Consider the following 22,998-nt stretch of genomic DNA (forward strand, 5'->3'; position numbering starts at 1 on the left):
CTTCTTCTGAAGCCTGGGTGCATGACGCGTCCTGCGTCATCCACACTCGCCGGCATTGAGGTTCTGCGCAGGCGCACTTTAATCTGCCCTGAGCAGAGCAGATCAAAGTATTGTAGTGCGCCTGCGCAGGACCGGCGAGTGTGTATGACGTAGGATGCGTCGTGCACACAGGCTTCAGAAGGAGGACGACGATGGCCGAAAGAGGAGGCGCCGGCATCGGAGAATGAAAACTCCCATATGACCCAACTCCACTGCAGCGACAGTTTAGGTAAATATTATAAAGTGATTTTTACGTTCTACACAGCAGCCTGGGCGGTATGTTAGAATGCTGTATATAAGAGACCACTGGTGGTGGCGGCCGCAGCTTATAGTCAGTCACCAAATCTGGTGACAGGTTCCCTTTAAGGACTCCATGGTCCGAAACATGTCTGCCCTGCCCTGCCCTGAGATATATCTCTGTTCTTTTACCATGGCTTTTTTTTTTTATCCAAAATAGCAATTGCACTCAAGTAAAGGGAAGGAGAGAAAACAAGAATGTAGATGGTGAACATTGGAATATGAGTACACATTACTGCCAAGAAAACATGAAAAAAAAAATTGCAGGTTCTATTCTAGCCCATATAAAAGGTCAGTTTGGACAAGAGAGGATAAGAATTGGAGTAGGACCCAGATGAGAGTTACACCTTGACGTGGTGTCTGGGCACAAGTACATTTGGCCACCTTTATTTGCTAAGTAACTCATATTTAAAAAAAAAAATAATAAAATCATGTTTTCTTGGCAGTAATGTGTATTTATATTCTAATGTTCACCATCTACATTCTTTTTCTCTCTCCTTCCCTTTACTTGAATGCAACTGCTATTTTGGATATTGTATGTCATGTTCAGTTTGCCCCAGTTCAGACTATAAGATTAGGAAGTGCCGGCAATTTTTCTCAATTTTTTGGTCATGTTCTTTAATTTTTGGGAATATATCTTTGTGGATTTTATAACGTGGGATGCTGGATCCTTTTTCTTTTTTTATTGGACTTTGCACATGAATCATTCGTGACGTCCCCGCTGTGGAGTGCGGTGAGCTAACTTTTTTTTTTTGCCTGTGGCATTGCTTTTCATTTAGGAATCCATAGTTACGACCACTAATATAGTCACAGCTAGTTGCTCATGGTCATAACCCTGGAAACCTAAGGTCCTGCAACGCCCTGCACATGAGGTAAAAGACATAGAGTCTGAACTATACTACATTTTTAATTGTAGTTATTTGTTAATATTATTATCAATACACCAACTACATATTGGGATTATTATTATTTTTTTTTTTTTTAAATAATAAAACCTAATGAAAACAAACACCTCAAGTGTGCTCTGTGTGAGCTGGGAGGCTAGAGGTCCCTCACAGCAGTACCAGCGGCCACCACCAGGGGGCTCTACAGGTTTCACTCCTTTGCCTTTACTAAAGATGGCGCCCACTGCGGGTTTTCACATGCGACCTCAACGCATAACAGACGCGACGAGAAGGTGTGACGAGTTTTGGGGATGGCGGACGCCAATGAAGATGCCCCTGCTGAAGTAGTGGAAGATGAGGTCGACGAGGACGATGAAGAGATGGAGGAGGCGGGGGCCGGCGCGGACGACAGTTTGCCGGCAGAGCGGAGCGGGCACGTGGCTGTTACCGACGGAATCCGAATGTTTGTGTGGGGAGGATACAAGGTGAGCGCTGCAGACCCCGGGTTACTGGCGTACAGGCGAGAGCTGGAGCTGTTGTCCATAGCAACCAATCAGATTCATGCTTTCATCTTTTAAAGCGTAGTTGAAAAATGAGAGGAGCGATCTGATTGGTTGCAACGGGCAGCTGCTATCTATAAAGGAGGCCTGTCTGTGACTACTAGAAGTACTCCAGTCCTGGCCGGTGTGGGCCGCTCCACTCATATCTTGGCTTACTATAGGCCACCTATTAATGAGGATACACATATACAGTGGATAATTACTTTTTGAGCTGTGGGGGTGTAGCACCTAGGGATATGGGGTACTGTGTTCCGGGTCATGTACGTCCTGGGAATGTCTCGATTGTGGCTGTTACCTGGTTCCGTGCCCTGGGTCCTTTTTGTAATGGGGATATTTACAGGGGATCTGTGAATAAAGTTATACGTGACGCTACTTGCAGTGTTGCGGCTAGATATAAGGGGCCACCGCTGCAGAATGTCTCCACTGGGGCTGATGGTATAGCAGCTAGTGTGGTAGTCCCTCAACACGTAGGGTAAAGCCCCAGCGGGTGTATGGTGTGGTGGGCGTCGGAAGGAGGAGTCCAGACAGTTATTCAGTGTAACTGGTTTACTCACTTTTCGGGTGGTAACTGGTTGCCCGAGGCCGGCTGGTTTCACCTTCAAGTCCGCTTCATCCCAGTGCCAGTCTAGTTCTCTGGTACCTTCTTCCCCTGCACCTGTCTCTGGTAAGTGGGTCCCCGTGGTATGGAACACTGGGGGTCCCCGGTTTGTTGTTTGTCCACCTCTGTCCGCCTGACGGTAGCGTGAACCTGAGTCTCGTGCTGTCCCCTGTTCTCCCTTTGCTACTGAGCCTTCGGATTCTTTAGGGTCAACAAGGTCCTTGATGGTCCCTTGCTGTGCAGGTGTTAACAGGTCAGCTTGAAGCTCTTTCCTGACCTAGGGTTCTGTATCCCGTCGGTACGTAATTTTGGGAGTACTCCACCAGCAACCACCTCTCCTGGGTACCAGGTCACCATCAACCCGAGTCAGGACGTTGCTCAGTCACACCTTCACATTTCCACTGTCTGACACTTTGGCTAGTCACACACATTCTGTCTGCTGACTTCCTGTGTCCCGACTACTCGCCACAGTCTGCCCCTCCCACCTGGTCAGCTAGTGGAGTGGCTCCACCTCTAGGCGGCCATCCATGGTCCCACCCTAGCTAAGTACCATTGTATGGGGGATTGTTGGGGAAAACTGGGATTACCTGGGTTGTTGTTAGGCATCGGCACTGGGGTTCTGGGTCCCTAAGGGGGTAGGTCCTGCATCCTGGTGGGGATGCAGAACCTTGTAGCACCCTAATGGTCTCAGGGGCACTACAGGAGTGTCTGACCACGGGAGCTCTGTGTGATTTTGCTGAGAGATAAATAACTTCATTCTAATTTAGTAAGTCGGATTTTTGGGGTATTCAATTGCTGCAAACTATTCAAAATGGCAGCCAGAAAAGAGTTCCCCAGAGTAACCCCTCCCTGTACCCTGGTCTACCCTCCCTGCGCCCCGGTCTCCTTCCACCAATCCCCCCGTACCTGGGTCTTTGCCTTTGGTTGGTAATCCTTGATTTGTTCCAAAATTGATTTGTTTGGTCTTGTTGCCCTCCGTTGTATTTATATATTTATCCATAATTAATTTTTTACTTTTTTTTTGTACAGAATGCTCCTGTTCGAGGATTTTATGATTTCTACCTGCCGCGGGATGAAATCTGGATCTATGACATGCTCAATGGGGTAACCTGGTGAGTATAAATTAGGACCTGGAATGAAATTGATTTTGCCAGTTGTCTTCTATTATTTTGTGGCTTAGTATCTCTGTCTCATGACCATTAAGCTGGTCATATACATTAGTGGTCAGTCAAATAACAGTTTGACTGATGGTCTTTTCTCCTATACTCTATGGAAGCGCCGCTGTCAGACTCCTCTGGGGATCGGCTAATCATCTTGTTGAGCAAAAGTGTCGGCTGTTGAAACGCAACAAGACAGATTCTCCTCTCCCCCAACATTATCTGTTTCGGGCGGCTAAGAATGACTTATCTAATGTGTACGGGGTGCCTATAGCAGTGTGACTAAACCCCCCCCTGTAAATTATATAAGGGCATGTGCACATGGGTGCATATTGCATACATTTACGCTGCGTCTAGCACTGCAGCGTAAATGCATGCGTCCTGCATCCCCTGCACAATCTATGAAGATTGTGCATAATCCCTGCGCACGATGCTTTTTTGAACGCAGCGATTTGGATGCTGAAATTTTTATGCAAATCTGTGCGTTTAAAAAAAATGCAACATGTCACTTCTTTCGTGCGCTTTGGATGCAACTCCCACTCTGTCTATGGGAGAGGCAGGATCCCAAGCGCATGAAATCGCCATGTATTCTGCTGAAACACTGCATCCATTATGCAGTGTTTCTGCAGCGATTTAAAGCGCACATGTGCTGACAAATCGCTGCAGAAATTTCAGCATGCACAAGCCCTAAGGCTGGAGTCACATTTGCGATTAACTCGCACAAGTGCAATGCGAGAAAATCTCACATTGCACTTGGACCAATGTTAATCAATGAGGCAGCTCCCATCTGTTATATTTTTTTTTTTTTCCAGTCCAAATCAGACTGAGAAATAAAATCGCAGCATGCTGCGTTTTGGTGAGTTTCTCACGCGAGTCTCTTCAGTGCAAGTTTATGGGTGTGTGGAAAAAACAATGTCACACGGACTGCACATACACCATCCTAGTGACATGCGTTTTTCTCAATAGATTTCTAGCAAGTAGCAGAGAACACTGTAAATGCTCCTGTACATAACAGTACATGAATAGCAGTTGCTGAGGGTAAATACTGACAGCACACTGATGAAATGTGAGAAGAAATCGTCCGACTTTCTGGCATGAGAATCGGACCGATTTTACACTCACAAGTGTGATTCCAGCCTAGCAGTTACTTCCACATTGGAGGCGATTGATGCCTTTGCTGTTAAGCCCTCACATACCTGCCGAGTTCAGGTGTCAGCTACAGAACAGATAGCGCCCTGTCTGAACAACCCCTTTAACATCTTGCAGTTCCATAATCTGCCATTATGTCATGGACTGGGGGCAGGTGTGCATAATAGCTCAGGAACAGAGGGTGGGTGTTGGACAGATTGCCCCAATAGCTGCGTTTAACCATTTACAGTCATGGCCAAAAGTGTTGGCACCCACCAATTGTTAGCTAACAATATGGGAGGAATCCAAAAAGTTAGTTAACAGAAAAAAAATTCCTAAAACGTTTTGTAAAATTTGTAAGTTTAAGGATTTTTTTTTTTTTTTTGTTAACTCACCCACCAATTGTTCCAGAAAATGAAGCCAGAGTTATACTTTATTTCTGCATTTTTATTTTCTTTTTCGCTCCTAATTGGGAGACCCAGACAGTGGGTGTATAGCTACTGCCTCTGGAGGCCGCACAAAGAACTACACTTAAAAGTGTAAGGCCCCTCCCCTTCTGGCTATACACCCTCCCGTAGGAGTACGGATTCCTCAGTTTTAGCTTTGTGCGAAGGAGGTCAGACACGCACGCATAGCTCCATTGTTTTTAGTCAGCAGCAGCTGCTGACTATGTCGGATGGAAGACAAGAGGGCCCATACAGGGCTCCCAGCATGCTCCCTTCTCACCCCACTGTATGTCGGAGGTGTTTGTAAGGTTGAGGTACCCATTGCGGGTACGGCGGCTGGAGCCCACATGCTGATTCCTTCCCCATCCCTTTTTACAGGGCTCTGGGTGAAGTGGGATTTACTGGTCTCCAGGCACTGAGACCGTGCTCCATCTACAGCCCCTGGAGAAGATGCTGGATGGAGCGGAGTACATCAGGGACATGGCCCTGCTTCCTCAAGGTACTCTGTGTCCCCGTGCATTTGGCGCTCACACCGCAGCATGCTGGGTGTTGTAGTGCGCCGGGGACATCAGCGCTGCGGCGCTTGTGCCATGGCCTCATTCAGCTTCGCTGAAGCAGGCACACTTTTGGGAAAAGGTCGCGCCGGCCGCTGGGACTGCGGCGCGGCTGGCACTTGTGGTGCGCCGGGGACTTCAGCGCGGGCCGCGCTTTTACGGCGGCCGCGCTGATAACTCGAGTCCCCGGCTTTTGCGGCCTATTTCCGTTCGTTCCCGCCCCCGGACCTGCCAGTCAGGAGAGGGGCGGGACGCTGGTCAGTGCATCAGCGCTGAGGGCTGGAGTCGTTTTTACATACTCCAGCCCTCACAATAGGCACAGAGGAGACACTGTTTCCCGCACTTTTGTTTGGGAACTCCCACGGACCGCCCCTCTCCACAGACGCCGGCAGCCATTCCTGCTGACACGCTGAGCTGCAGAGGGGAGCCGGGGAGACCCAGACAAGGAATTCTGCGCCTCTTACCCGCTATTCAGCGGGCGGTAAGCAGCCCTTTGGGCTCACCCCCTCTTGTGCCAGTAGTAATCTTAGTATTTTGTTCCTGCAAATACTTTGTACTGCATAGCGCTGGTCGCCCTTTGGCTATAGACTCTCTCACATTGCAGAGAGCCAACAGCATGTCGTCCGCAAAACGCAAGGGTGCCAAGGCACAGACATTATATGCTTCCTGTACCGCATGTGGGACTTTTCTACCGGCAGGCTCCACTGACCCCCATTGTGTGCAGTGCTCGGCCCCTGCGGCGCTTGCACAGTCGGGACCTCTGCTGGACGTGACCCAGGGTGTACCACCTGTGAATGCTGTCCAGGTGACAGGGACTGAGTTTACAGCTTTTGCTGACAGAATGTCTCTCACTATGTCACAAATTCTTGACGCATTGCGAGCTAGGCCTGTACTTCAGGCCACGGACACTGTGCAATCATTGCCCCCTGGTCCCCCTCAGCTGAATTACCTCCAAGCTCCGGGACGGGCACATACACCTCAGGGTGAAGACTCTGACTCGGACGATGGCCCCAGGCAACCTAAGCGGGCTCGCTATGAGGGGCCTTCACATTCATCTCAATGGTCAGGATCCCAGCGAGATGAATCTATGGGTGATGAGGCGGACGTCACTGATCAGGATTCTGATCCTGGGACCGCTCTCAATCTAGATACACCAGATGGTGACGCCATAGTTAATGATCTTATAGCGTCCATCAATAAGATGTTAAATATTTCCCCACCAGCTCCTCCTGTAGAGGAGTCAGCTTCGCAGCACGAGAAAATCCATTTCAGATATCCTAAGCGTACATTAAGCACTTTTCTGGACCACGCTGACTTTAGAGACGCAATCCAGAAACCCCACGCTTATCCGGAAAGGCGTTTTTCTAAACGGCTTAAAGATACACGCTATCCTTTTCCCCCTGAGGTGGTCAAGGGTTGGACCCAGTGTCCAAAAGTGGATCCTCCAATTTCCAGGCTTGCAGCTAGATCCTTGGTTGCAGTTGAAGATGGAGCGGCACTTAAAGATGCCACTGACAGGCAGATGGAGCTCTGGCTGAAATCCATCTATGAAGCGATTGGAGCGTCGTTAGCGCCATCTTTTGCTGCCGTATGGGCACTCCAAGCTATCTCAGCCGGGCTTGTGCAAGTCGACTCAGTCACACGTGCATTTGCCCCGCAGGTAGCACCATTGACCTCGCAAATGTCGGCATTCGCGTCGTACGCGATTAATGCTGTTCTTGACGCTACAAGCCACACGGCAGTGGCGTCAGCCAACTCCGTTGTTTTGCGTAGGGCCCTGTGGTTGAGACATTGGAAGGCAGATTCTCATTCCAAGAAGTGCTTAACCAATTTGCCTTTTTCTCGTGACCGATTGTTTGGAGAGCGTTTGGATGAAATCATCAAACACTCCAAGGGTAAGGACTCATCCTTACCGCAACACAGACAAAACAAACCCCAACAGAGGAAGGGTCAGTCTGGTTATCGGTCCTTTCGAGGACCGGGTAGATCCCAATTCGTCAAAAAAAGACTCAAAAAGACCAGAGACGCTCAGATTCTTGGAGGTCTCAGTCACGCCCAAAAAGGACAGCCGGAGGAACCGTTGCCAAGACGGCGTCCTCCTGACTTGCAGTCTCCGATTCCCACACCCTCGGTCGGTGGGAGGCTTTCCCACTTTGGCGACATTTGGCTGTCACGCGTCAAAGACCGTTGGGTGAGGGATATTCTGTCTCACGGGTACAGGATAGAGTTCAGTTCTCGTCCGCCAACTCGTTTCTTCACAACTTCTCCACCACCAGACCGAGCCGATGCTCTGTTGCAGGCGGTGGCCGCTCTAAAGGCGGAAGGAGTGGTGACCTCCGTCCCTCTTCAGGAACAAGGTCACGGTTTTTACTCCAATCTGTTTGTAGTCCCAAAAAAGGACGGATCGTATCGGCCCGTCCTGGATCTAAAGTTGCTCAACAGACACGTAAAAGTCAGGAGGTTCCGGATGGAATCCCTACGCTCCGTCATAGCCTCAATGTCTCAAGGAGATTTTCTAGCATCAATAGATATCAAAGATGCGTATCTCCACGTGCCGATTGCGCCAGAGCATCAGCGTTTCCTACGCTTCGTCATACACGACGAACACCTGCAGTTCGTAGCGTTACCTTTCGGTCTGGCAACAGCCCCCCGGGTCTTCACCAAGGTCATGGCAGCAGTAGTAGCTGTTCTGCACTCGCAGGGTCACTCGGTCATCCCGTATCTAGACGACCTGCTTATAAAGGCACCCTCTCAAGAGGCATGCCAACACAGTCTGAAGGTGGCACTAGACACTCTCCAGAGTTTCGGGTGGATTATCAACTTTCCAAAGTCGCATCTCATCCCGACCCAATCTCTGACTTATCTTGGCATGGAGTTTCATACTCTCTCAGCGATAGTGAAGCTTCCACTGGACAAGCAGTGTTCGCTAAGGACAGGAGTGCAATCTCTCCTTCAGAGCCAGTCGCACTCACTGAGGCGCCTCATGCATTTCCTAGGAAAGATGGTAGCAGTAATGGAGGCGGTCCCGTTCGCGCAGTTTCATCTGCGCCCTCTACAATGGGACATTCTACGCCAATGGGATGGGAAATCGACGTCCCTCGACAGGACTGTCTCCCTCTCTCAGACTGCCAAGGACTCTCTGCGTTGGTGGCTTCTCCCCACCTCATTGTCACAGGGAAAGTCGTTCCTTCCCCCGTCCTGGGCAGTGGTCACGACGGATGCGAGCCTATCAGGGTGGGGAGCGGTGTTTCTCCACCACAGGGCTCAGGGGACGTGGACTCAGGAAGAGTCCACCCTGCAGATCAATGTTCTGGAAATCAGAGCAATCTATCTTGCTCTGCGAGCCTTCCAACAATGGCTGGAAGGCAAGCAGATTCGGATTCAGTCGGACAATTCCACGGCGGTGGCGTACATCAACCACCAAGGGGGAACACGCAGTCGCCAAGCCTTTCAGGAAGTCCGGCGGATTTTGACGTGGGTGGAAAGCAAAGCGTCCACCATATCCGCAGTTCACATCCCAGGCGTGGAAAACTGGGAAGCAGACTTTCTCAGTCGCCAGGGCATGGACGCAGGAGAATGGTCCCTTCACCCGGACGTGTTTCAGCAGATCTGTTGCCGCTGGGGGACGCCAGACGTCGATCTGATGGCGTCACGGCACAACAACAAGGTCCCAGTTTTCATGGCACGGTCTCACGATCACCGAGCGCTGGCGGCAGACGCCTTGGTTCAGGATTGGTCGCAATTCCGACTCCCCTATGTGTTCCCACCTCTAGCATTGTTACCCAGAGTTCTCCGGAAAATCAGGTCCGACTGCCATCGAGCCATACTCGTCGCTCCAGACTGGCCAAGAAGGTCGTGGTACCCGGATCTGTGGCATCTCACGGTAGGCCAACCATGGGCACTACCAGACCGTCCAGATTTGCTGTCTCAAGGGCCGTTTTTCCATCTGAATTCTGCGGCCCTGAACCTGACTGTGTGGCCATTGAGTCCTGGATCCTAGCGGCCTCCGGTTTATCTCATGAAGTTGTTGCCACAATGAGACAGGCTAGAAAACCATCCTCAGCTAAGATCTATCACAGGACGTGGAAGATATTCTTAGCTTGGTGCTTGGCTCAAGGGTTTTCTCCCTGGCCATTTGCATTGCCAATTTTTCTTTCCTTCCTGCAGTCTGGGTTGGAAAAAGGTTTGTCGCTTAGCTCTCTTAAGGGTCAAGTCTCCGCGCTATCCGTATTCTTTCAGAAGCGCTTGGCACGGCTTTCTAAAGTACGCACGTTTCTCCAAGGAGTTTGTCATATCGTTCCTCCTTACAGACGGCCATTGGAACCCTGGGATCTGAACAAGGTTCTCATTGCTCTCCAGAAGCCGCCTTTCGAGCCTTTGAAAGAGGTTTCCCTTTCTCGGCTTTCACAAAAGGTAGTTTTTCTTGTGGCGGTCACGTCTCTTCGAAGAGTGTCCGAGCTAGCGGCGTTATCTTGCAAATCTCCCTTCCTGGTGTTTCACCAAGACAAGGTAGTACTGCGTCCAATTCCAGAGTTTTCTCCCAAGGTGGTTTCTTCCTTTCATCTCAATCAGGATATCACTTTGCCATCTTTGTGTCCGCATCCAGTTCACCAATTTGAAAAAGGTTTACATCTGTTGGACCTGGTGAGAGCACTCAGGATTTACATTTCTCGCACGGCGTCTCTACGCCGTTCTGATGCGCTCTTTGTCCTAGTCGCTGGTCAGCATAAGGGATCGCAAGCTTCCAGATCCACCCTGGCGCGGTGGATCAAGGAACCAATTCTTCACACATACCGTTCTGCTGGGCTTCCGATTCCATCTGGACTGAAGGCCCATTCTACCAGAGCCGTTGGTGCGTCCTGGGCATTGCGGCATCAGGCTACGGCTCAGCAGGTGTGCCAGGCGGCTACCTGGTCGAGTCTGCACACGTTTACCAAACACTATCAAGTGCATACCTACGCTTCGGCAGATGCCAGCCTAGGTAGACAGGTCCTTCAGGCGGCGGTGGCCCACCTGTAGGAAAGGGCTGTCTGACAGCCCGTTCATGTGGTATCTTTTTACCCACCCAGGGACTGCTTTTGGACGTCCCACTGTCTGGGTCTCCCAATTAGGAGCGAAAAAGAAGAAGGGAATTTTGTTTACTTACCGTAAATTCCTTTTCTTCTAGCTCCAATTGGGAGACCCAGCACCCGCCCTATTTGTTCTTAGGGTTTCGTTTTTTCGGGTGCACATGTTGTTCATGTTGTTTCTTAAGTTCTCCGATCTTGTTATCGGATTGAATTTGTTTTTGAAACTGTTATTGGCTTTCCTCCTTCTTGCTTTGGTACTAAAACTGAGGAATCCGTACTCCTACGGGAGGGTGTATAGCCAGAAGGGGAGGGGCCTTACACTTTTAAGTGTAGTTCTTTGTGCGGCCTCCAGAGGCAGTAGCTATACACCCACTGTCTGGGTCTCCCAATTGGAGCTAGAAGAAAAGGAATTTACGGTAAGTAAACAAAATTCCCTTCTTTTTTTTTGTACGGAATTGAATATATTAACTATAGTTCCTCTATAACCTGCCCTAATGTTTCAGGCAAAGAAGGAAAACCAAAGGAATCGTCCCTCCGTCCATGTCCGGCAGCTGTGCCATATGTGTGGACGGTGTGTTGTACCTGTTCGGAGGGCATCATGCCCATGGGAACACCAATATGGTGAGTGTTTGACATGGAGGGGGAGCAGGAGCATTGTAGGGATAATTATCCTCACACAAGATATAAACTTTATATTTTCCATATACAGTATATATATATATATATATATATATATATATATATATATATATATATATATATATATATATTTATATTATATTATATTATATTATATTATATTATATTATATTATATTATATTATATTATATTATATTATATTATATTATATTATATTATATATATTTTTTTTTTTTTACTTTGCAGCTATTCATGTTAAATCTGAACTCTAAAGACGGTGATCTTTATTGGGAAATGGTTGAGTGTAAAGGACCTCCGCCATCCCCGAAGGATAAACTCGGAGTGTGGGGTTATCAATACAAGTGAGTGTCTGCATTGCTTACATTTTGGATGTCACCTCTCATTGTTCACATGGTTTCGTATTCTCCGCACAAGACCTATTACGGAGGTTTTTAGTCTTTCAGTCTTTGGCGGTATTCACCCGTTTGTGTGAGTGTTACCATCCAAGAGAAATTGGCTGATTTCCCCTCCATTCTTTCAGGTGTCATCCTAGTTGCATCCATTTATTTATTTATTTTCTCATATGTTTTTTTATTTCACTGAAGTGGGTATAACCTGTCTGAACATTTCCTATCCATTAACTCTTAGCAATGAATCAATTTAAAAACAGATGAAGCTTAAATGTACACAGTTTGTCTGTTTTATACAGATCCTCGTAGACTCTGCTTGATCATGGAGCGAGAATCCGGATCGGTTTTTAAATGCATGTGTGCCAGGATCAGGCCTTGTGCTATCTGAGGCTACAGCCGTCATGGCTCTTATTTTTCTTACAGGCTCATCTACTTTGGAGGATATGGTTATTATGAAGACAATTCAATCGGCACATTTGAGTATGATGAAACCTCCTTTGGAGTATGTATATCAGTATTGAATATTGATTCCCATTGTAGCTTCTGATTGGAAGAAGTGGTTGACCTCCTGTTCTGTGGAAATCAGATTGACTGTAAGGCTATGTTTGCACGTACATGCTCAATATTCTGCAGCGATATGACAGCTCATGTGCGCTTCAAATCACTGCAGAAACACTGCGTAATGGATGCAATGTTTCAGCAGAATAAATGCTGAATTCATGCGCTCGGGATGCTGCCCCCACCATAGACAGAGTGGGAGTAGCATCCAACGTGAACAAATTAATTGACATGCTGCTTTTTTGTACGCACGGATTTGGGTCAAAATTTTGGCATCCAAATCGCTGCGTTCAGAAAAGCAACGCGCGCACGTATCATGCACAATCTACATAGATTGTGCAGGGGAAGCAGGACGCATGCATTTACACTGCAGTGCAATACCCAGCGTAAATGCATGCAATGTGCGCACGAGCCCTTAGGCCTCTTTCACATGTCTGCGTAAAACACACGTGTTTCACGGTCCGTGGTGTGTGTTGTCCATGTGCAAGCCGTGTGACATCTGGATAGCATACAGACAGCATGAACTTCTATACTTACCTGTCTTCGGCGCTGCTGCTGCTTCCTGGTGCAGTGAATATTCATGAGCATAATGAGTGGGCCTGGAAGCAAGTGACAGCAGCGCCAAAGTCAGCAGCACTGGAGACAGGTGAGTATAGGAGGTAATTTTATTTCAAAGACACGTGTTTTCTCCGATACGTGTCACACGGATCACAATGTGTGTGGTCTGTGTGACATCAGTGCTGCCGTGGAAAAACTGACATGACGTCGTGTGGAGCATACGGACACGTGCTCCACATGGACGTTAAAACACGGACGTGTGCACAAACTCATTGAATTTAATGGGTCTACGTGTTCCTCTCTCTCCAGTATGTGTGAAAATGGATGTCACATGTATCGGAAACACGGACGTGTGGAGGAAAAGCAGGGGGGCTGTTCACACGTGTACATATCTCTGTGATGGGGAACTGGTGATGTTGTTGGAAGGGTTATAATATTTCGGAAGGGTGCAGTTCCATGTTCCCGGTGGTGTCGTCTTCTGGGATAACGGCTGTTTCACTTATTGGATTAACTTTGGTCATGTAACAACTTTAGGGTAATACAGGATCCGATGCGTGCACGGTTATCAGTAAGTTACAGGACTCTACATGAATTGTTCTATATTGCAGAGTATAAAAAGAGTCCTAAAATGTTTTTTTGTCTCCAGGGTAAAGTCAGCAGATGATTATACTGCGTCAGTGATCCATGTGGAGTAGAGTACCTGGATAACCGCGCACTCATCAGAGGCCTCTATTACCCTAATGTCATTGTGGTTTAAGGGGGTATTACATTGATGGGTTAGAATAGTCCATCAATGTGAGGTCTATGGGTGTCCTACCCATCGCACTCTAGTTATGGATGCCTAGGTGCACACTGTGTCTATGAACTTAGCTGAACGTATATATCGTGAGGTTTCCTGACCAGCCACCATTCACCAGTGCGGTCTTTTGGCCTCTTTTGGTTTGGTATGTGCCTGCACACCATTTAACTGTTTAGGGAAACGCAGCAGACTGCGCTTTCCTATATAGGTGGTCTTGGTAAAAAAAAATGTTTGCATTCTATGCTGAACAGTGGACACTATCAGGCTTATTCTCCCCCCTTCCCTGAGCCTGGCGGCGGCCACAACTATAGTGTGCACCTAGCCTTACTGTGTTCTGACTCTTTGAGATGTTAATGTATGTTAGTATATAAAACCATCCTAATTATGGGATCAGTGATAGATTGCTACATTAAGGGTTTTTTTTTTTTCTTAATGTGCAGAATATAGGACATCCAAGAGGTTGGAACAATCACGTCCATGCTCTTCATCTAGACAGCTTCACCTGGCATCGCATCGTGACCACGGTAATAATTACATATGTCCACAAGTTCTATTGGAGGAATTAACACTCTGAACCAAGCAAAAAAAAAAAAAACTAGTACAATCGCCAATCTTCTCTACAGGGTAAAAGGCCCTCTCCTCGAGCCGCCCATGCCTGCGCCACTGTTGGGAATAGAGGGTATGTGTTTGGTGGTAGATACAGGGTGAGTGCCACTCTTTATAGCTGGGTATCTTGCACGGCTATTATAACATCAGAAGAGTTTCCTATAAATCTTTTTGCTTTATTTTCTAGGACTCCAGAATGAATGACCTTTATTATCTAAATTTTGATACCTGGGAATGGCATGAAGTGTAAGTGATTCTGCATATATTGGGCTTTTTCTTGCACCACCAGAGACCTAGCGGATATGCTGCTGCTTCTAATGACAGCATGGTATAGGAATAGCTCAACCCTTCTGCTAGCCAAATAGTGGCATGTAATATGTGACACGTTAGTCATATCTATTGGTGTGATTACAATGGTCACTGTGTCACTTGAGATGAATAGCTCCACCGCACACAATCACTTTTTGTTTGTGTGCTGAAAAAGTCTGATTTCACAGTGTTATTGGAAGCCTCCATTGTCAGGTGCCTGCAAGGTTTCACTTTCCCATCCATATTCTCACAATGGACATAACTTAGTAGCCAAAATCCCTCAAGGTCTGTTATCTCTTCCTTCTTTTCTGCTCTATTTCTAAAGCTGAACATGGACAAAACAGAATTCATCATCTTTCCCCACCTCATTCTACCACTCCACCTGACCTGAAGTCAATTGCTGCTCGCTCTCCCCAGTCCCACATGCTCGCTGCCTCGGAGTAACCCTGAACTCTGTTCTCTCCTTCAAGCCACACATCCAAGCCCTTCCCACCTCCTGCTGACTCAAACTCAAAAATATTTTGCAGATCCATACATCCCTTGACCAAGAATCTTCAAAAAATACTAGTGCATGCCCTCATCATCTTCTATCTTGATTACTGCAACCTCCTGCTATCTGGCCTCCTTTCTAACACTCTCACAACCTTATTAACTATCCTAAACTCTGTTGCTCAGCCTGTCCCCTCCCTGGTATTCCCTGGCCTCTCCTCTCTGCCAATCTCTTCACTGGCTTCCCATTGCACAAGCCTACAACCTGCAGTAACCCTCAGTCCACGTTACCACTGCACAACCAACTGTACTCTCACCCATCCCTTGTAGATTGTGAGCCCTCGCAGGCAGGGTTCTCTCTCCTCCTGTAGCTGTCTGTGCCTTGTATTATTCATGATTGTTGTACTTGTCTATGTATGCCCCTTTTCACATGTAAAGCATCATGGAATAAATGACACTATAATAACAATTCTGTTTCATTTAGTCAGTCTAACGCTTTTCATTCTTTAATTGCAGAATTCCTCAAGGGGTCACACCGGTGGGGAGATCCTGGCATTCATTAACACAAACGTCCCAAGACACCCTGTTTCTTTTCGGTGGATTTACCACTGACAAACAACCTCTGAGTAAGGCTTTGATGATTCAAATGCGCCCGGCACAGCGCTGCTGAACAGATCATTTCAGTCGATCCTAAGTTTAAAGTATTTAACAGCGTAAAGGGTTATTCACGCCTTTTGTTCTTCAGGAGCGCACCTCTCCACTGCCTCTGGGCTTCTTACTTGCAGGAGGCTTTGTGCTCCTGCTTGAATGATAGTTCGAGCCCAGTGGCGTTATTGAGTCGTTGCCCCCAACTGTGTCCTCTTTGATGCTGTAAGACCTGCAGCTTTGTGCAGAATCAAAGGAGCGCAGGGGCACTGAACCGATCTGGACTGTTGCACCTTGTTTTTGGCTTTTCTGATCTATAACACGTATAGACTCTGGCCAAGTGGATTTGGGTCTGGTAAGACCGGGCCATCATGCCATCCTGGAGCAAGTGAAGTTGCAACTATTCAGCATAAAGACGTTATAAGCCTTCTATGTCTTCTCGGAGTCCCAGTTCCGCACTGGGAACGACAAACCTGTGACACAATAGAGCGAGTTTCCATCCCAGGAACCCGCACCATATATTTACACTGTCACCCTTTAAAGTATTTGCACATCATCTATACAAGACCACTCTTGCTTTGGCCATAGGACCTTAATGCCCTCACCAGTAAAGAGGTTTCTGTAGGTCGCCTTGAATCTGATCTATATTAAATGTCTGAAATGTAATCTGCGCGCCACATTTTTTAATTGAATACATGTGGAGGACGTGTTTTGTGTGCGTTCATGAATGGGCAATTGATATGGCCTAGCACCAGGACTTATAGAACTTGTTTCTTGGTCCAGCACTGGGGTTCCACCGGGGATGCCTGCCCTTATGATGGTGGTATAACCCTTCTATTTGGATTACTGACTTCCCTGAGGAATATTAATGAAACGCGTCGGAAGTTATATGTTTATATTGATGGAAGTTCTTTCACCTGAAATGCATTAACAAACCAAGGATACTCTATATTGGAAAATCGGGTTTCAGGTTTGCTGCATAAATATAGCCCGCTTACTGTTGGTGAGACCTGTTTCCCTTCTATTTAGGGAACCCCTGAGTGAGGAGGGTAGTTCCTAGAATAGTCCAATAGGGGTCAAACTTTGGGTTTCTATGTCCATGGTGCTTGTATGGACAATTTAATGTGTCATATACATTGGTTTTGATTCTTGAATGGCCTAACATTAGGTATTGGATGGGATGGTGTGCTAATACACCTTTATGATGATGTGTGTGGGGCTGTAATCAAATACCAGATGTATTTTTCTGTTTTGTGTTTAGTATGTCACGTTCTTTAGTGACCCTGTTCACTTTTTAAATCGAGATATTAAATGTTAAGTTTTATTTTTATATTAGTGTCTCTTAGGAGATTTATGTAATTTAAGACCTTGCTGTTTGACATCCTGAAATGTAATCTGGTAATTCTATTTTTTTTGTTTAGGTGACACGTGGATTTTTAGTATTAAAACAAACGAATGGATTCCCTTCCAGAGCAGCCATGCTGGTAAACCAAGGTGAGAAGAGCGACAAGCAGCGTGCATTTATAGTGGTATAGAAGAGTGTGTTACTTTTTATGTAGGACCTCTATTACTTAACTTGGGTGCTAGTCACACTGATACGTGTAGTACACCACGTCAGCTTACAACCTTAATGCTCACAATGGTACTAATAGATCACGCAGGCTGTGCAGAACTACTTAGGTGCACCCCACAAGGACCACCGCCCTAATTTCCCTAACAAATACATGGCCTTTCTGCATATAGCAAACATTTTCATGAAGTGTCAATTGATGTTTTGGCCAAAATAAGCAAGTGTGTAATCTGCATCAAGGATAATCAGGGAGAGTCCCTTTTAAAATTTTGTTACAATCCTGTTCATTGGGGCTTATGACACCATAGTGGACAGCACCTGGATTTGGAAGGTGGTGCTGATAGGTTGCTAGATAATTCTCTGCAAGACCATCCTGCCCGGGACCCTCACACAGAAGTGAATGGATCACCTGGTGATGTGGGTCTCAAAGCCTCAGGTCAGGGGGGAGCCAGGCTTTTGGTACAGCAGGCTGGAAAGATATGCTGGATGGCAGAAAAACAAGACTCGCACCAGGAGGGCAGATGAAGAGGAAGCGGCCGGGTTAGAGCCGGACTTAATGTAGGTTGTAGAATCTACAGCAGATTGTTGCGTAATGTAAACTGACTTAAGTTTAACGTTTATAGCAATAGATGGGCTAAGCACTAGCCTCGAGGTCTTGTGGAGCATAATGTGCAAACTGTAGAAACCGCCAGAGCACTGCTAAGGGTAGCGTGGCCATGGGGAAATGGTGAAGAGTTTGGCCCAGAAGATGAGGTGCTTAACTGGGACTTTGCTCCAGTGAGGATTTCCCAGACTATTCTTACAGATGGGGTTTAAAGTATGTTAGTGGTCCTGTTGTGGACATAAAAATAAGTGAAAACTGGCACATTGTTGCTTTATTTTCCCATTAATATCGTCTGATGATTGGCAAATAACAAGAAATCGTATGAAAACAGGGTTTTGTTTTTTTTCTTTTTCTAAACTGTTTTTAAAGGACTTGTCCGAAATAAACGCCAAATTTTTTTAAGCTAATCTGTGCTATATTGTTATATAAAACACGCCTACATTATTTTATTTGCTAACTTTTGTTCCTCTTGAATTATCCCTTTGTTTACCTGCAGCTCAACCAAACATGACATTTTCCTATGCCGAAACTCAGCCTTTGTCCAGCCCCGCCCACTGCACACACATTCCCTGTCTGTATTCTGCCCCAGCACCTGATAGATAAATGAAGACTATGTAGACTATATTATATAGCCCCCAATGTGAGTCTATAGGATATATATGGACATATATATATATATACATACACATTACACATATATACATACACATATATACATACACATATATACATACATACACACACACACACACACACACACACCTAGTTATATATAATCCTCCCCCCGCTCTCTCACCTGTGCACTGTCTTCTCTGCTTCCCCCCCCCCCCTCCCTCAGCTTGCTCTCTCACCCATGCACTCTGTTCTCTGCCCCCCCCTCTCACCCATGCTTTATCTTCTTCTCTGTGCTGTGATGAGTGCAGCATGTTTACAGCTAGGTGATGCAGCGCTCAATGCTGTTGTTCACTGGTGTCAGGTGATGTCCCTGCTCTCTGCTCCTGGCTGCATTTATCAGTGTGAGGAGAGAGACAGCGCCCGGGGGAGGGGGGGGGACCCATACATCACAATGAGCTGTGGCAAACAGCGCTGACTGTGTCCTAGACAGAGAGGGCAGCCCTGTTTGTCCAGGACCCGGGCACATACAGGGCACACATAGCAGCGCACAGGAAGCGGGGTAGATACGGAGTGTGGGGAGGGGGAAGGGAAGATGAGGGGCAGTGCGGCAACATGACGTTGGCTGTGATGCCAGTCAACAAGGTCCAGCCCCTATTGACTTATGACAGGAAGCAGCAAAATCACGGCAGGAGCGGTTACATGACAGCTCTGAGTCGGGGAGAGGGGCTGACAGCAGGGCATGTAGGTAGTTGCTATCTACTTACCTGCCCCAATGTAGCCCAATAGTGAAATAACAAAAAATAAGCAAAATTGCCCGGATAACCCCTTTACTAAAAAATTCTTGATTAAAAAAAGATCAATCAATTTGGACACAATAGTGGTATAATCAGAAGGTGGAAAGTAGATTGCTAGGCGCGGGTGTGGTACATCTAGGATGTGCCATAGCTGTCCGAGATGGTCATGTACTGTGTGATATTTGCAGGTTGTGGCATACAGCATGTGCCAGTAAAGAGGGCGAGATATTTGTCTTCGGAGGATGTGCCAACAATCTACTCGCCCATCACAAAGCGGTAACTATTCCTTCTTTATTCTCAGATTTGGAGGAGACTTTAGCTTTCTTAGATTTTTTTTTTCTTTTCTTCAAAGTTAGAGAATTTGTTTATAAACAGTCATGGTTTACTCATAAACAAAATATCACCTATTATTCGATCGGGACCCCCATTGTTTTTCAAAACCTGGATCCTAAAGTCCCCAGTGACTGTAGCGGTAATGAGCATGTGCGACCACTAGTGGCCAAAAAGGTTCACTACAGCTCCAGTTACACATGTATAGAGATTGGGATTGAGCGGGTCTCATCTATCCCAATGGATAGATCTATCCATTTAAGCTTTGTTAGCGGATGATGATGACATTTGGTGAAATGTGTCTTTTACAGGGTTTTGTACATGTGTGTTACCTGGGTCACCGTGCATTGGTGATGGCTAGTTCCTTTTCTGTTAATTTCTTATGTGAATTCAGCACAGCAGTTGTAAATACTTCATTAGCAGACACCCCATAATATAGCTTCATATGGGTTTAGGCTTTATCACTATTAAAAATGACTGTATGAAAGAAATAGTGATTGGACTTATGTTCTTCTGCAATATGTTATGTGTTTCCCGGCTCATCTTATCCATATTTGTTCCCTCCTCCAGGCTCATAGTAATGAAGTGTTAGTATTCTCTGTACAGCCAAGGTCTCTCCTTAGGTAAGTCCCTGTGCAGCCATCACCATCCTGTCTGATCTGGGCATGGATGGGGTAAGTGCCACAAAAACATACGGGAATAGTGTGCACAAGTTCTGCTGTCATTAATGGGGATCGTGCAAAATAGTTTCTTTTAAACCCCCCCCCCCCCCTCCCCCATCCTGAACTAAAAGCCTCATAGGCAGATAGGAGGTTGCTATTTTAGCGCAGGAGATGCGCAGTCTTTCTGGGCTTAATGGTTCATGCTCTGCTTTCTAGGAGTAATCTATTTTCCTTTATTCCTTCCTCAGACTTTCCTTAGAGACTGTGATTTCTCTTAAAGACATGCTGTCCGGCTCTCTGGATTGTCTCCCTAAGCACTTGCTTCACTACGTTCATCAAAGGTTTGCAAGTGTGAACACGTATGGGTCCTGAATCGCAACCGGCCCTGCTGTTTAAGTGACAATGTTTTTAATATTTTTTTTTCTCCTGTTTTTAGTGTAAATATGTTTAATATTTGTGATGAATTCACATTCTTGTTCATTATGTGGGAGCGATTATTTTGCTTCATTTCCTGCAGCCTTAAGGGGGCGCCATTCCCTCCTCGTTCCTATAATGCACAATTTGCCCCCTTTAATTTTGGACTCAAATTAAACGAGCCACCTCTGTTCAATGAAAATAAAAAATACCATGTAGTTAAAATGTCATCGCTTTTATTTCATAACAAATTAACGTGAGCAGTAGGTTTCCAACATTAAAACCACAGAAATAATTACATTGTAATTACATTTATTACCATACTTTTTGAACAAAATTTCTTTCACCCCGGCAAGCGGATCGAGGGGAGATTAATGTGACTATAGTGGGGTGGGATTTTCTCATCTCTATCCTGACATTCACAGCCAGCGAGGTCCAAATTCAGCAGCTATAGATGTGAGAATGCCCAGACCAGGAGAGGCGCAGCCGAAAACATTAACTTCTGCTGATCTGGTTAAACGCTGCCAGGAATGATCTGCTGCACTGGTATGTGACCACTGCAGCTAATCAATCACATCAGCAATTACTTGCTGTACTTAGAAGTGACCTTTACAGTGATCATGGGTAGAGAATAAAGGAATGAGTACTTTTTCTAATTTGGAACATTTGCTGACAACCCCTTTAAAAGGGGTTATAGCAGTAATAACTTGTTTGATGTAGTGTCAGTGTCTGTAGAGGGTTTACAACTATAACGCAGATCCCGAATAATTCATCACCCAGTACTATTGATACCATCTCTAATCCATATACAAACTATATAAAGCAAGTTATTATTGTGTCAGAAGATGTTTATGCAAAAGTACTTGCATCACCCGAGCCCATGGCAGTAAGCTGTAGCCGCACCACCTCGTACCAGACATTCTCGGCTCTTGATTTGTCAGCCTGGCATGACACCACACAAGGCCGGCTAATCTAAAGACCGAATATGGCCGAATATGTCACCAGGTAAGGGCACTTCTCACCGCTCATCCTACAGTGGCAAATTATTGCTGTCGCCGATGGCCCGGGTTGTGCGTATTGTTTTGCACCAGCTCTAGTTTTAACCCCTGATTCCACAACAAGCCATGTTTTCAGAGTTTGCTAAGTTACTTGGATCATCAGGGAAATGTGGAAAATCATGTAAAGTGAAAATCTGACCCCTCTAAATGTCACATTTTCCACCAAAAATTAATATGTGCAAATTTTCTAAAGCTCCATATTTACATACATGAAATGTAGAAAAGATTATTTCTTCTTTGCATGTAGCAGATTCGGTGCGGACACTTTCACTTTCCCTGGCATGTTTCTTGATAGGTCTGTGTCCTGCCGAAAACAAAGTGATTAAAAAACAAAAAAAAGCGGGCTATGATCATTATACGGCGTCTACAGACAAGGGCTATTTATTTTATTCACTTATATAGCGCTTTGCAAACGTGATCATGCACAAATTTACTTTGATTACAGAAAAGAAGGGAATTTTGTTACTTACCGTAAATTCCTTTTCTTCAAGCTCCTATTGGGAGACCCAGACGATTGGGTGTATAGCACTGCCTCCGGAGGCCACACAAAGCATTACACTAAAAAGTGTAAGGCCCCTCCCCTTCTGGCTATACACCCCCAGTGGGATCACTGGCTCACCAGTTTTAGTGCAAAAGCAAGAAGGAGGAAAGCCAATAACTGGTTTAAACAAATTCACTCCGAAGTAACGTCGGAGAACTGAAAACCGTTCAACATGAACAACATGTGTACCCGAAAAACAACCAAAAATCCCGAAGGACAACAGGGCGGGTGCTGGGTCTCCCAATAGGAGCTAGAAGAAAAGGAATTTACGGTAAGTAACAAAATTCCCTTCTTCTTCGGCGCTCCATTGGGAGACCCAGACGATTGGGACGTCCAAAAGCTGTCCCTGGGTGGGTAGAGAAATACCTCATGTTAGAGCTGCAAAGACAGCCCTCCCCTACGGGGAGGCAACTGCCGCCTGCAGGACTCTTCTACCTAGGCTGGCGTCCGCCGAAGCATAGGTATGCACCTGATAATGTTTGGTGAAAGTGTGCAGACTCGACCAGGTAGCTGCCTGGCACACCTGTTGAGCCGTAGCCTGGTGTCGTAATGCCCAGGACGCACCCACGGCTCTGGCAGAATGGGCCTTCAGCCCTGATGGAACCGGAAGCCCAGCAGAACGGTAGGCTTCAAGAATTGGTTCTTTGATCCATCGAGCCAGGGT

The 22,998-nt window shown here is 46.4% G+C and overlaps 2 protein-coding genes across 2 annotated transcripts in view; one reads left to right on the forward strand and one right to left on the reverse strand.

Moving 5' to 3' along the window:
• Window positions 1-1,469: 1,469 nt before the first annotated feature.
• KLHDC2 (kelch domain containing 2) lies at window positions 1,470-20,960 on the forward strand. The gene is made up of 13 exons (XM_075330153.1): window positions 1,470-1,705; window positions 3,408-3,490; window positions 11,236-11,353; window positions 11,619-11,734; window positions 12,206-12,284; window positions 14,138-14,221; window positions 14,321-14,401; window positions 14,491-14,549; window positions 15,618-15,727; window positions 17,168-17,240; window positions 19,518-19,605; window positions 20,230-20,282; window positions 20,570-20,960. Exons 1-13 carry the CDS (start codon window positions 1,532-1,534, stop codon window positions 20,691-20,693), a joined length of 1,242 nt encoding a protein of 413 aa, XP_075186268.1. The 5' UTR covers window positions 1,470-1,531; the 3' UTR covers window positions 20,694-20,960.
• NEMF (nuclear export mediator factor) overlaps window positions 20,952-22,998 on the reverse strand; it is a 73,248-nt gene continuing 71,201 nt past the window's right edge. Inside the window, exon 33 of the mRNA XM_075330151.1 lies at window positions 20,952-22,097. Within this exon, the coding sequence (XP_075186266.1) occupies window positions 22,020-22,097 (78 nt within the window). The 3' untranslated portion in view covers window positions 20,952-22,019. The remainder of the gene's footprint in view (window positions 22,098-22,998) is intronic.

Source organism: Anomaloglossus baeobatrachus, chromosome 12 (assembly GCF_048569485.1).
Source record: "Anomaloglossus baeobatrachus isolate aAnoBae1 chromosome 12, aAnoBae1.hap1, whole genome shotgun sequence".
Lineage (NCBI taxonomy): Eukaryota > Metazoa > Chordata > Amphibia > Anura > Aromobatidae > Anomaloglossus > Anomaloglossus baeobatrachus.